General features: G+C 29.4%; 1 protein-coding gene across 3 annotated transcripts; it reads left to right on the top strand.

Moving 5' to 3' along the window:
• Nucleotides 1–6,026: 6,026 nt before the first annotated feature.
• On the top strand, nt 6,027–11,848 carry LOC107908686 (beta-fructofuranosidase, insoluble isoenzyme 1). Of its 3 annotated transcripts, none has more exons than XM_041100796.1 (7): nt 6,027–6,263; nt 9,758–9,766; nt 9,850–10,706; nt 10,786–10,944; nt 11,037–11,281; nt 11,411–11,445; nt 11,511–11,617. In XM_041100796.1, the coding sequence occupies exons 1-6, from the start codon at nt 6,083–6,085 to the stop codon at nt 11,418–11,420; spliced, it is 1,461 nt and encodes a 486-aa protein (XP_040956730.1). In that variant the 5' UTR covers nt 6,027–6,082; the 3' UTR covers nt 11,421–11,445; nt 11,511–11,617. The 3 variants fall into 3 exon arrangements, with proteins under 3 accessions (XP_040956730.1, XP_016691412.1, XP_016691411.1); XM_016835923.2 differs by having other exon boundaries at nt 6,031–6,263; nt 11,355–11,445; nt 11,527–11,848; XM_016835922.2 differs by having other exon boundaries at nt 6,035–6,263; nt 11,355–11,445; nt 11,511–11,848.
• The last annotated feature ends 1,204 nt before the right edge of the window (nt 11,849–13,052 follow it).

Below are 13,052 nucleotides of genomic sequence, written 5' to 3'. Positions count from 1 at the left end.
AAATTCTTTTATATAAGAGATGACATTCAATCAATTTACAAGTTGGAATCTTAGTTTTTAAAATCCTTATTTATTTATTTCCGAGCTATGATCTACTACGTAGAGCTACGTGATATTCTTAAAGAATTGATGGAGAACGTGCCATTGAGCCAATGCTGTGGAGGCTGAAAGTGGTAACCTGTTCTATGGAGTTGCCTAACCGTAGATGCAGCTAGAGATTCATATTCAGGATAAATCCCATGAGAAGCTTCCACTCCATTGTTAAAACTGAGTATTGCAATAATAACATTCCATACTATTAAACAAAGACGAAGAGACTTTGAAACTTCCATCACAGTGGTAAAGCTACAACTTCATGCTTCATTCTAAATTTGATTCGGTGATTTATAACGTTATTTTCGTCATATTAATTACCTTCATTGAATGGGTTATTATACAAAATTAGATTAAATGTAAATATGTATATTCTGTTGCATATGAACTTAAAAGGAGGATGTTGACCAATTATTAAGGGGCAAAATGTCTTCCCCAAGAGATTTAGTTAGACTATACTTTCTAGAGAATATATTTAAAAAGTTAAATAAATAAATAGTTTTTGAGGCAAAAATAAGAAGAGTGGTGGTTCACACAAAAACGAGTGAATGATCATGAAAAAAAAAAAATGAAAAGAGCCATTTGAATGGATGGTCTATCCGAGTTTTTGCTTAGGAAAAAAGTCCTATCTCCTAATAGTGAAGGAGGTGGTATGTACAAGTGTTGATGCATAGGCTACATTATATCAGGCAATGTAAGAACAAATATCGTAACATCTTGTACCACACCTAAAGGTAGACCGTGTCTTATAAAATTGGATAGTTTTGATTAAGGGTACTTTTTTTTATTTTATTCATAAAAATTGGTAGCAGAAATTATTAATAATTCTCAACTCAAATAAATTAATATTTGAGTTTAATAAGGATATTTTGGTGGTAATATATTAAGGATGAACAAGAATATGACGTGATAAAGATAAGTAAATTTTATCGGCTAAGTAATAATATGGGTGTTCAAATGGTTGATTTGATTAAAATCTGACCAAAACTACTATTAATTGAATTAATTGAAATTTTGAAGCCCTTGACTATTGATCGAATTGATTTTTTAAAAATTTATTAACCGAATTAACTGGAATTAATTGCAATGTTATTTTCTTTGTTCTTAGTTCATAAAATGAATATTTATAAATTCATTAGTTTTTATAATATATTAGACTTATCTATAATATGTGGGGCTTATATATATAATATTATTAATCTTGGTTAATCGATTAATTCGGTTAATTACTTGCTTTTGAATTGAATTAACCAATAATTAAAATTAAAAAAAATTAATTGACATCCGGCCGTATTAAATTGGATGGTCAAGTTGATTAACCAAACTAATTCGGTTTTAATTAAAATTTTCATAGCATTAAGTGATAGTTGAAGATCATGGTTATGCAATTAAAGCAATTTTTTATGGATGCTACTGAAGATTTTTGATGATTAAAATAAGTTAAAATATGAAGGTTATATGGAGGATAATTTGTGATAATTGAATTCATTTCTTGATAATTTAAAGTTATGAATAATTAACAAACAAATAAAATATATATTAGCCCATTTATCCTTTAGTTGGATGAGGTTATGATGGCTTATAAATAAGTGGCATTTCCGTTGGATTGAATGTAGAGCGCAATCTAATTCATTTGCAAGGGATATTTTTATGTGCTTTCACTTTCACTTTCTCAATGTTTAGTTTATACCTCTAGTAAGGAAGGTGAGTGTTTTTAGTGAGTTCATTGTGTAATATAATAGAGAGGTTGCAACGGTTTGTAAGGATTTTTGGGTAAGGTCTCATGGATGTAAGTTAAGTTTGACATGTATTAACAACCTGTTATTTTATATCTTCTATTATTTTTATGTTATCTATTGGTGTACCAATCTGTATGCTCAAATCATTTGCCACACCTCACTACCAAACTTCAATTTTTTCAATTGGTATTAAAGCAATGCACCTAATAAATTTGGTGTAGTAGCACAAATGGAAGAGATGAAAGAAGGCGGCTCAATCCTGTTGGAACGTTGGTATGCATCGTATATAACTTCTTTTTATTCAAAATCCCATATTGAATAGAGGGAGTTAATTAAAGAATCTTCTAAAAAAAAAGTGACACCTTACCATAAGGTTATCAAGTTTCATAATTCCTTAACACGTATATTTGGTCGAAAATTATTAAACCATTATTAATAATTTCGATAAAATTATTCCTAATTAAAAATAATATGAAATCCCATCCATATATTATTTTAACTGCATCCTTTATGCATGCACATTAAGTATGTACATATATATCCTTTAATGTTGGAAATTAAGCTTCCGAGGATTGAATTGGAAAAAAAAAGGTAATTGAGAGATTTTGGGTTTGAGGATTGATTTGTTGCAGCATTAGCTTAAGTGGCTTTGCTAGCTAGTTTGCTGATGATGATATTCTTTGAGCCCATTGTAACTTTTAACTTTATCTTTTTGAGAAAAGAGATAAAGATAGAGATTGTCACACTGGGTGTGCGAGAAATTTGTACACAAATTTCAAATTGAATATTGACTTAAAAATTTTGTTGTCGAATTTTATTTATAAACTTTGAAAAGAAGTTACAATTGCTGAATTTCTTTGCAAAGAAATCCCCTTTGGTTATTCTTTTTGATGGATTTTTATTCCAATGATTGTTTAGACTTGATCTTGGAAGGATGCAATTTGCTTTGAGGTTTGTCGAGACTTGATCTTGAGGATGAGTTTGACAAGATGCTTGATTGAGAATTTGATTTGACTGGGTTCAAGGGTCTTTGGAGAGAGTTTGAATCCAAGGGTCTCCAAGACTTGATCTTGGATGGATGGTTTTGCTTCAAGGGTATTCTAGACTTAATATTGAAAACGAATTTTATCTCCTTTGTATTGGTGTAACTAGATTGGGGAGAGCTTTGATCCCAGAGTTGTCTAGAGTTTAACGACCTTTTAAGCTTGCTTTTAAAAAAATGGGTTTAGCCTATTTTCTATTGGCTAAATTAAATCAATAGGCTACTTTCTTTAGAAACAGTTTGATTGGAAGACAACTTTTCTTTAGAACTAACATGATGTTTGTTAGAACTTCTTCAAGTTCTTCAATTTTTTTCTAGAGTCTTCTTTAGAGAACTTCAAGACTTTTGAACTTGTGAATGTGTTCAATGACTTAGAGGTAACCCCCTTTTATAGTACCAATTGTCTAAGTAAAATTAGAAATTTCTTGTGGAATATAAACTCTTCATTTGAAGTGATCCACAAAGATTAAACTCTTTTATTTATTATTTGTCTCTTATTAATTTAACTAACTAAAGATAAAATAATCATTTAATATTATCACTTAATAATTTAATTTAAATTAGTTAAATAAAAATAATTATGACACAAATATGATGTCATTATTTTTACCCATGGTAACTTCGACTTGGATTATGGTTAGTCTGACTTGACACACGATGTCTGTAATTGATTCGAAAAATTCTGTCTACACAATGATTGGTTGGTGATAATTAAAGAAAGTTGATTCGTTGACTTTGTTGAGCAAGAGCTGACATTGTTTCAATTGGAAAAGAAAAATAGTTGGAACTATATAAGATCCAAGGATATGCTCATTTGAATGAAAGGGTAAAAGAAAGTAACCTATAGATTAGGATCGAAAACCATGTCACTAGACAAAAGGCTTGGATACTATATTGAAGTAACGAGATGCTTATAAAATGGCTCTACTTTATTATTAATAAAGACCTTTATTTATAGAGAAAATATATAATTATATTTAAAATAGAAATAATATAAAAAAATAATAATTCAAAGCTAGGATAAAGAAAATAACAAATTTATTTGCATCTTTTAAATCTTAATATTACATTATTACTTATATGGAAAAAATGGATTTATTCCTTAAGTATTATTGATACTCAATTTTAGTACATTTTCTTAATTTTTTTATTTCAAATTTTCTTATGTCACCAAAAATCACAACTTATCCTAAAATATTATTATGGAAAGAAAATAAATGGTCAAACTAATTATTAAGAATAAAATCAAACCAATTAATAATCAAATCAAATTAAATCCTAAACAAAATTAATAAAGAATAATGTTGTGGAAAGAAAATAAATATTATATTAAATAAAATTTTAAAGTTCTTAAATAAATAAAAATAAATAAATATCTTTTAATTAAAATGACGTTTTTATGGAAATTAATTGTATTTTTTAATATATATATATTTGGGAATTATTTGGCCTAGTGTCTTCGATTAAGGGATTGACAAATGTCCTATAAAACTATATTAAAATATTTAAAAATAGAAAAATGCTAATTTTTTAAGACTACTTATAAAATTAAAAAAAAGTATACTTCCAACGTACCAAATACTAATAATTGTGTAATGATTTTTCAATTAATTAAGTCTTGATAATATTCAACACTTGAATTATATTAATCTCTATGACTTTTATGCATAACATTTTTTTTATACAACATCTACTTTTAAACATAAATTTTTCAAAATTTTAAATTGGAAGAAAATATACGTTTAAACCCATTTAAATCCATGTTCTTTTAGATATTGTAATAACAATGATATAACTTAAAGTAAAGGTGAATCCACTTACATAATGTATAATAGTTTGGTATTATTAAAAGGTTGATCACTAAAACTTGGGAAGAAGTGGAAACCCAATTTCTTTGTTCATAAATAAAAAAAAAAATTGGAAAGAATTGAAGCTGTGGAGCCAATAAATAAGTTAAAAGAATTGGTAACATAAATATAATTAAAGTTTTTAATATTGAAGGTGTGTCATAATAGTTTTAATCTCGGTTTCATATAAATCAAGACAATAACTACAATTAATACTTATTTTTTTAATATCATTTTAATTAAACTATATTTAGAATGATCATATTATAATTAGTTAAGAATTAATTATATATTTTAAATTAAAAAATGTAAAATATAATAAATTACATTTATTATTTATTATAAAACACATGACGATATTTCAAGCCGTTCACACGTCATAATTGTAGACTACACACTTAAAGATTGTTTTTTCTTTTCTTTTGAAATCCACATAAACATTGTTTCTATTCTTTTATCTTTTTAAAAAGATAATTGATTTTCAAACACCTACAAAATGGGTGAAAAGAAGAAAAAAAAGCGAAAGGAGAAAGTAAAGAGGGATATGTTTTTAAAATTAATTTTAATTTTTATGATAAAAGAAATTTTTATATCCTTTATTTTATAGATTTATTAAAATTATATTTTTTTCAATTTCCTAATCGAGTCTATGTCACTTCATTTTGAACATAAAAGTAGTTACAAATTTTATAATGAGTTTTTTTTTTCAAGTTATAATAGAACCAACTTAAGTTTAACTAATTGACTGAAATAATTTAAAGGAGAATCCATATATTTACATAAGAACTTGAAATCTTAAATACACAAGTCAAGTTCATAGGTTAATAGCATTCATTCATCCGAATGCCAAAATAAATAATAAAAAAAACCCATAGAATTTAGGATGATTATGTCTTTTATTTTTTAAAATTTAAAATAAAAATATTTTAAAAAATTATGGGCACCATTATTATATATATTTTTATTTTTAGCCATAATTTAAGTGTTTTATTTATAGGTATATTGATAAATGTAAAATCAAAGTAATATATGAAAAACAATAGATAAGGAATCGAAAAAAAATCAAACAAATTTCATACCTAACATGTGTATATGATAGAATTGGAGACCTTTGCCTTAACTGACACTATGATAGTTTGTTGAATAATAGTTCCAGTGTAATTTTGTTTCTAGTTGGAACTTTCAACTTGGTGTAGACTTTAGAGTTAAAATTTTATTGTGCCATTTATAAAAAAAAAATTGTAATTTGCCCCATGACATATTCAAAGAAATTCACTGCTCTCTCTCTATAAATACCAACCCAACTTCGTCCTCCTACAACTAAATTAATTAGTCTATTTTCCTTTGTGTGTTTAGTTTCAATGGCAGTTTCAGAGCTGCTCTCTCTTACCCTATTCATCACTTTCCTTTGCGCCGTTAACAATGGCCGAGTGGAAGCAACTCACGAGATTTATCCACAATTTCAGTCTCTCAGCGCTGTTAGTGTCCACCAACTCCACAGAACTGCCTTCCACTTTCAGCCTCCTAAGAATTGGATCAACGGTACGTTTCTTTCGAACAGTCATAAGGGTATTTTCTTTTCCTTGTTTACTGCTTTGTTTGTCCTTTTAGAGGGCTTATTTTATATATGTATATATATTGCTCAAAGATTAGCCGCTTCCTTCATCTGTGGTATGAATATTATTTGTTTGTTATTGCATTGACTTGCAGAAAATAGTTGGAGGGCTTAATTTTGTGGTCAACATGTCTAGTTTCTCCAGGATCATGCTGTGTTCCATTCCATTTCTTTTTAGTTTTTGTTAGTTTTCAGCCGGAAAAAAAAAACGCACTTTTAAGGCATGCTGTTTGGGTGTCATGCATGCATGGTTTTGGTTGCTTCCAAGATTAATTTTTCAGGTTCTATGTTACTCAGATTCCTTAAAATATATAAAAGAATTTTAATGGATGGTTGGATTTTTTTCTGGAAGAATCTTTTATTATATATGTATATATTTTTTCTTCTGCAAAGTGATATTATAAAGTATAGTAGGGTCTCAGTGCTTTGAAGATCGTGTAATTGAACCGAACTACTTACTTTCTTAGTGGGGTGGCCAAATTTTGTAATACCCATAAACTGCAGTTATATTTTTGAGATTTAGTATAAAATTAAGTTTTTTAATGTGATTTTATTTTAATCAAGGATGGAAGTAACAATTTAATTAGGGAGTTCTTAAAAAGAACTAATTTAATTAAGAAGTTAATTAATTTAAACTTCAAAATTAAATTACTATGAAAAACTAAATTAAGATATATACACGATAGGAGAAGAAAAATAAAATCAACATGACATAATAGCATAATATAAAAATATTACATTAAATATCAAAACATTGGTATGTAACTCAAGATTTAAACCTAGCACTATGAGACATAAGATGATAATAGGACTGATAGAACATAAGACAAAGAAAATTAAAATATGACATGACATGACATCATGAATAAGATAAAATTATATAGTAAAGTGTCAAAATTTATATATAAATTAATGGCACAAAAGATGATAGGATCATTACCTATCTTTCTTTTTTCATCAGGCCTTATGGAAAGCTCTAACTATAGTATAGATTTGCAGCATTTAACTTGATCAGAAGTCATGAAAAAAAATCTGGGTAATTCTCTATTTTAACCTAATAACAAAGATATCGTTTGCCTTCCTGCATAAAACAAATTCACAAAAAGAAAACAACTCTAATTGATATAAAAGATTTCAATTTTGATGCGTTGATGATGAAAATTTGTAATTTATTTTAGATATAATGATATTTAATCTTTACACTTTTTTATCAATTTGATCTTTATTATTATTTTAATTAACTTTAATCATTATTTTTTTTAAAAAGTCAGAACACTTTTATTTAATAGAAATGATGATTAAAATATTAATTTTTTAATGATTTCGGCATGACAACCTATGTCGTAATTTATGCATACTTCATGTTGACATGACATTAATTCTTTTATATGTCACGTCAAAAAATATTTAAAAAACTAAAATTCAAAAAAAAAAGAAAAAAAAGAGTAAGGATTAAACATGAATTATTTTGTTTAAAAATTTAGTGTTTTAGTTTGTATTTTCATTAAAAACCATCAATTGAACTATTTCTGAAAGATTAATGGTAAAATTTATTTCTTTTTAAAATGTTAAAGGTTAAATTTAGCTAAAAAAGAAAAAAATAATAGGGGAATGTACAAACAATTTAAAGATTAAAAGTTAGATTTATGATGGTGTCTTTGTATATATGTTGCAAATAGTATATTGTGTAATAAAAATGAAAGCGAGTAGGATTTAGAAAAGATAGATATGATAGTTAGGTGAGTTAAATTAGTAAAATATTAGGTATTAGGTATTAACTATCAATGTCGCTCTACCATGACATTTGTTCTCTTTTTGTTTCTCGCAAGTGAAATCTGAGTAGACATAATGTCCATGTCAATGAAAAGGACTATGCTGAGTAGCAGTATAACTTTTTGGTATCTATAAGATAACATGCAAAACATATGTTATGCATATTAATTAAAATTTAAGATCATGTTCTAAAAATTTTATGCAACACACAAATTTGAATTAGTATATATTTTTAGCTTGTTTAGAAACTGGGCCATCTGATTTCTCTTTTAACATCATCATATCTTTCTTTGGGTCACCACTGCAATTTCCGAAGCTAAATAGCTTTTGTGCCGTTTTTTGGCAAATGGGAATCTTTTTTTTTTCTTTTGCTGGAACCACTTTCTTGAATCATCTTCTTAACTATGTTGTGGTCCTTAAGCTTATATTTTAGGATATAAATATATTCTGGCCTTTTGGTAATACTAATTGTTAATTGTTATTTTTATGTAATTAATATGAAATTATATTATTTAAATTGCTAAGTATAATTAATTATTTTTTAATAACTAAAACAATAAAAGAATTCAGCCTATAATTAGAGTTTGGGAAGTGATAATCAACTTTAGACCTTTTTTTTAAATTTTTTTTAGTTACTAACTGAATAGATATATCTATTTTATATTATATTATTAAATGTGAATGAGTATCAAATATGTAAATTTATTTTACTGGAATATCAATGGAAATTGAATTATTTGAATTATATGGATATATTCAGCGTTACCTATATAAAAGTAGACCGGTCCATGGGCCGGGCCGCCCGGCCCGCCCGAAATATGGGAGGGTTTGGGTAAAAATATAGGCCCGAAATATGGGCTTGGGCAAAATTTTAGGCCCGTTTAAAAAATGGGCCGGGTCTAAGGCAATATTTTTTGGCCCGGGCCCGGCCCGGCCCGACAAATATTAAATATATATATTTTTATTTTTAAAATATAATAATTTTTTATTTTAAGTTTATTTACTTTCATTTCCTTGACTAGTGTTACAAAATAATAATAATAAAACATCAAGTTTGTTTTACTAATCAAATGTTAGATTTTGTTACAACAATTAATACAATTAATAATTTGATAAATTTACTAATCAAATGTTAGATTTTATTACAATAATTAATACAATTAATAAATTGATAAATTTACTAATCAAATGTTAGATTTTATTACAACAATTAATACAATTAACAATTAATAATTTGATAATTTTACTAACAATTAATTTTAATAATAATTAGTTTTAATTTTATTAAAAAAATAATTTTAATTTTAATTAAAAACGGGCCGGGCCGGACCGGGCTCGGGCCCCATATTTTTTCTTCGGGCTGGGCCTGGGCAAAATCTCAGGCCCATATTTCGGGCCAGGCCTAGTAAATGGGCTGAAATTTTTTGTGGGCCCGACCCGAACCCGACCCGGCCCGGCCCATAGACAGGTCTATATAAAAGTGAAATAGTAGAATATTTTTCTCTTAGGTGTTGTGATTGGGATGGATTCTAAATTATGAAATTCAAAGCTATAAGTTGTAAGATGTGATGAATTATAGTTTGATGACTAACCTCCCACTTGCTTTGTTTTGTGTTGGGCTCTTCAAAAATGGACAAATCATCAACAGATCCAAACGGTGAGTTTCACTAACATAACCCTATGAATGTTCCTTTCCCATTGAATGGTGTCCTGGAATAAAGTATTTTGTTGGTTTTGTAGCCCCAATGTACTACAATGGAATATACCATTTTTTCTACCAATATAATCCCAAAGGTGCAGTTTGGGGCAACATTGTGTGGGCTCATTCAGTTTCAAAAGACATGATCAATTGGAAAGCACTTGAACCCGCAATTTATCCTTCACATCGCTTCGATAGAAAGGGAGCTTGGTCTGGCTCTGCCACCATTCTTCCTGGCAATAAACCCATAATTTTGTACACGGGGGTCGATCCCAGTGACAGACAAGTCCAAAACTACGCAGTCCCAGCAAATTTATCTGACCCTTATCTACGAAAGTGGATCAAGCCAGCTGGTTTAAACCCAGTTGTCGATCCTGAAGCAGGCGTGAATGCTAGTGCCTTTCGAGACCCAACCACTGCCTGGTGGTTGAGTGGTCACTGGAGAATGGTAGTGGGAAGCAAAAGGAATCACAGAGGGATGGCCTATCTGTATAGAAGTAGAGATTTCATTCATTGGATCAAAGCTAAACACCCTTTACATTCAGCACCCCACACAGGAATGTGGGAATGCCCTGATTTTTACCCAGTTTTGTTATCTGGTAGACAAGGTTTAGACACTTCTGTGGTGGGAAAACAAGTGAAGCATGTTTTGAAAGTGAGCTTGGATGTTACCAGATATGATTACTACACAGTTGGGACATATTTAACTAATGAGGATCGATATGTGCCTGATAATACATCCGTCGATGGATGGGCTGGCATTAGATATGATTATGGGAATTTTTATGCTTCAAAGACATTTTTTGACCCTGCTAAAAAGAGGAGGATTTTGTGGGGGTGGGTTAATGAATCTGATACCACTTCAGATGATGTTAGAAAAGGATGGGCAGGAATTCAGGTACTAAAATAATCTGTGTGTGTATTTACTTAGTACACAACCATGTTAAATTTGATGACTTAACAATTTGTTTTCCTAGGCAATTCCAAGAATAGTGTGGCTCGATCCAAGTCAAAGGCAATTGATGCAATGGCCTATTCAAGAGTTGGAGACTCTAAGAGGGACAAATGTTAAAATGAACCATCAAATGCTTAAAACAGGCGATCATATTGAAGTCAAAGGAATTTCTGCTGCTCAGGTTTACTTTAAGATTTGTTTATTTGAGCTGAAGATACAATTTTTTCAACTTTTTTAACCAATCAACTCCAATTTACTTGATATTGCTTACAGGCTGATGTTGATGTTACCTTCTATATTCCTAGTTTGGATAAAGTAGAAGCATTTAACCTTGGTTGGAGTTTGACAGATGCCCAACTTCTCTGTGCCAAAAAGGGTTCAAAGGTTCAAGGTGGAATTGGCCCATTTGGGCTCTTGGCTTTAGCTTCTGAAAACCTAGAAGAATATACTCCAGTCTTCTTCAGAATATTCAAAAGTTCACAGAAACATATAGTCCTATTATGCTCTGATGCAAGAAGGTGAATCTTCTATAACTTTTAGTTAAGTATGTCATCAAATTTATAACTTGATTCGAATTAAAAAATTTTGCAGTTCCTCATTGAAGGATGGTCTTTATAAACCATCATTTGCTGGCTTTGTTGATGTAGATTTGACTGATAAGAAGCTTTCACTGAGGAGTCTGGTATGATCAATCTTTAACTTTGTAGTCCTTATAGTATCTTATATATTTAATCATTTTACTTTCAGATTGATCATTCTGTAGTGGAAAGCTTCGGAGCTGGAGGAAAAACATGCATCACATCTAGGGTTTATCCTACGTTAGCAGTGCTTGAGAATGCTCATTTGTACGCATTCAACAATGGGACTGAGACAATCATTGTCGAGAATCTTAATGCATGGAGCATGAAGAAGCCTCTGAGGATGAATTGAAAAGGGATTGGATTCATGGGACTTTGATTATATTGTGAATTAATAAGTTTTGCACGTCAAATTGTGCAAAATATTGGTGAATATTAAGGTTGTAATGTTAAGATTCTACTGCCTAAATAGTTATGTTGGAATTATGGATGGGTCTTTGGATGCTATGTCTTTAGTTCTTATGGTTATATAAATTGTTGTTGCAAAGAAAAAATAAATTGATGAGAAAGTCCCATAAGACAGAGGATGAGTTCTAAAGGAAAGATCTGTTGAGATATAAAAAATAATCTTCTCTATTACGTAAATACAGATACATACATACATAGATATTAGACTTCAAAATCCAATTGAAAAAGCAAAGATCAATTGAAATTCAAGGACAAATTAGAGAACCTCTCAAGAGTGCTCACTTTTTTCCTCTTACGTTTTATTTGAAAAACCACTAAAATAGTGGCAAAACAGGACCCAACAATAGGTCAATAATCCAACCAGACAAAAAACACACACCAAAAGTCATCTAATACAAACACAGAACTCAGTTAATATAGGAAGAACCAGAAAACCTCAATTCAAGATACCAACACAAAAAAAAAGACGCATAATAGGAAAAATATCACCCATCTAAAGACATAACTAGCACACACCAAGACACCGGATTGGAAAACAGTTCACCACGAAGCCCAAAAGAGATTTCTTCTATAGCGTATCTGTCATTTCATTTGCCACGTTGACAAAACACACTTATTTACAATTGACAATGTTACTATCAATTTAATTAAATGTCTCCCAGAGTTTCCAAGGGAGAGAAGGAGCACACCAATTCACTGCCACGATTGAGTTTGGTTCAATAATAAGTGAAACCAAATTATTCCATTCAGTCCTTCTATAAGTATCCAATGTTGTCTTGATGACCAATACCTTTGCCACGTTAGAATTGATGATACCCAAGGGGCTAGAAAACAATGCTAAAATATCCCAATTGAATTTCTTAAGACTCCCCCATATCCCCTAGACCCAGCTTACCTGTTGGTGTTTTTGGTAAGAGAGACAAGAACAAAAAAAAAGGAATAAACTCGCACACTTAGCTAATGGAATAAACTGTTATATAGCTCTTATACATTTTCATTCCAAAAAAGTTACATTATATATATCATATGTTCAACAAGTAATCAACTAATCCAACTAATATCTTGGAAAAGTAAAACAAAACTTGTACACAAATTGATTAGGAGAAATCAATACCTAAATCGTCAAGTCATTACTAACTCTGTTTGTTTTCAACAAGATAACTTAACAAATAGATTAAACAAAAAACATCAATTTTTGCATTTTTGAACCCAGCTCACACTTCATTCTGCAGCTCGCCAAAAC

Source organism: Gossypium hirsutum, chromosome D09 (genome assembly GCF_007990345.1).
Source record: "Gossypium hirsutum isolate 1008001.06 chromosome D09, Gossypium_hirsutum_v2.1, whole genome shotgun sequence".
Taxonomy (NCBI): Eukaryota; Viridiplantae; Streptophyta; class Magnoliopsida; order Malvales; family Malvaceae; genus Gossypium; species Gossypium hirsutum.
This window is presented reverse-complemented; position numbering and strand designations above follow the sequence as displayed.

What these genes read in the sequence shown, in the direction of transcription:
- LOC107908686 (XM_016835922.2), top strand. Translation starts at nt 6,083, where the DNA reads ATGGCAGTTTCAGAGCTGCTCTCTCTTACCCTATTCATCACTTTCCTT. An exon ending in AAGGATGGGCAGGAATTCAG is followed by an intron (nt 10,707 to 10,785) that starts GTACTAAAATAA and finishes TTGTTTTCCTAG; the next exon opens with GCAATTCCAAGAATAGTGTG. An exon ending in TTATGCTCTGATGCAAGAAG is followed by an intron (nt 11,282 to 11,354) that starts GTGAATCTTCTA and finishes AAAATTTTGCAG; the next exon opens with TTCCTCATTGAAGGATGGTC.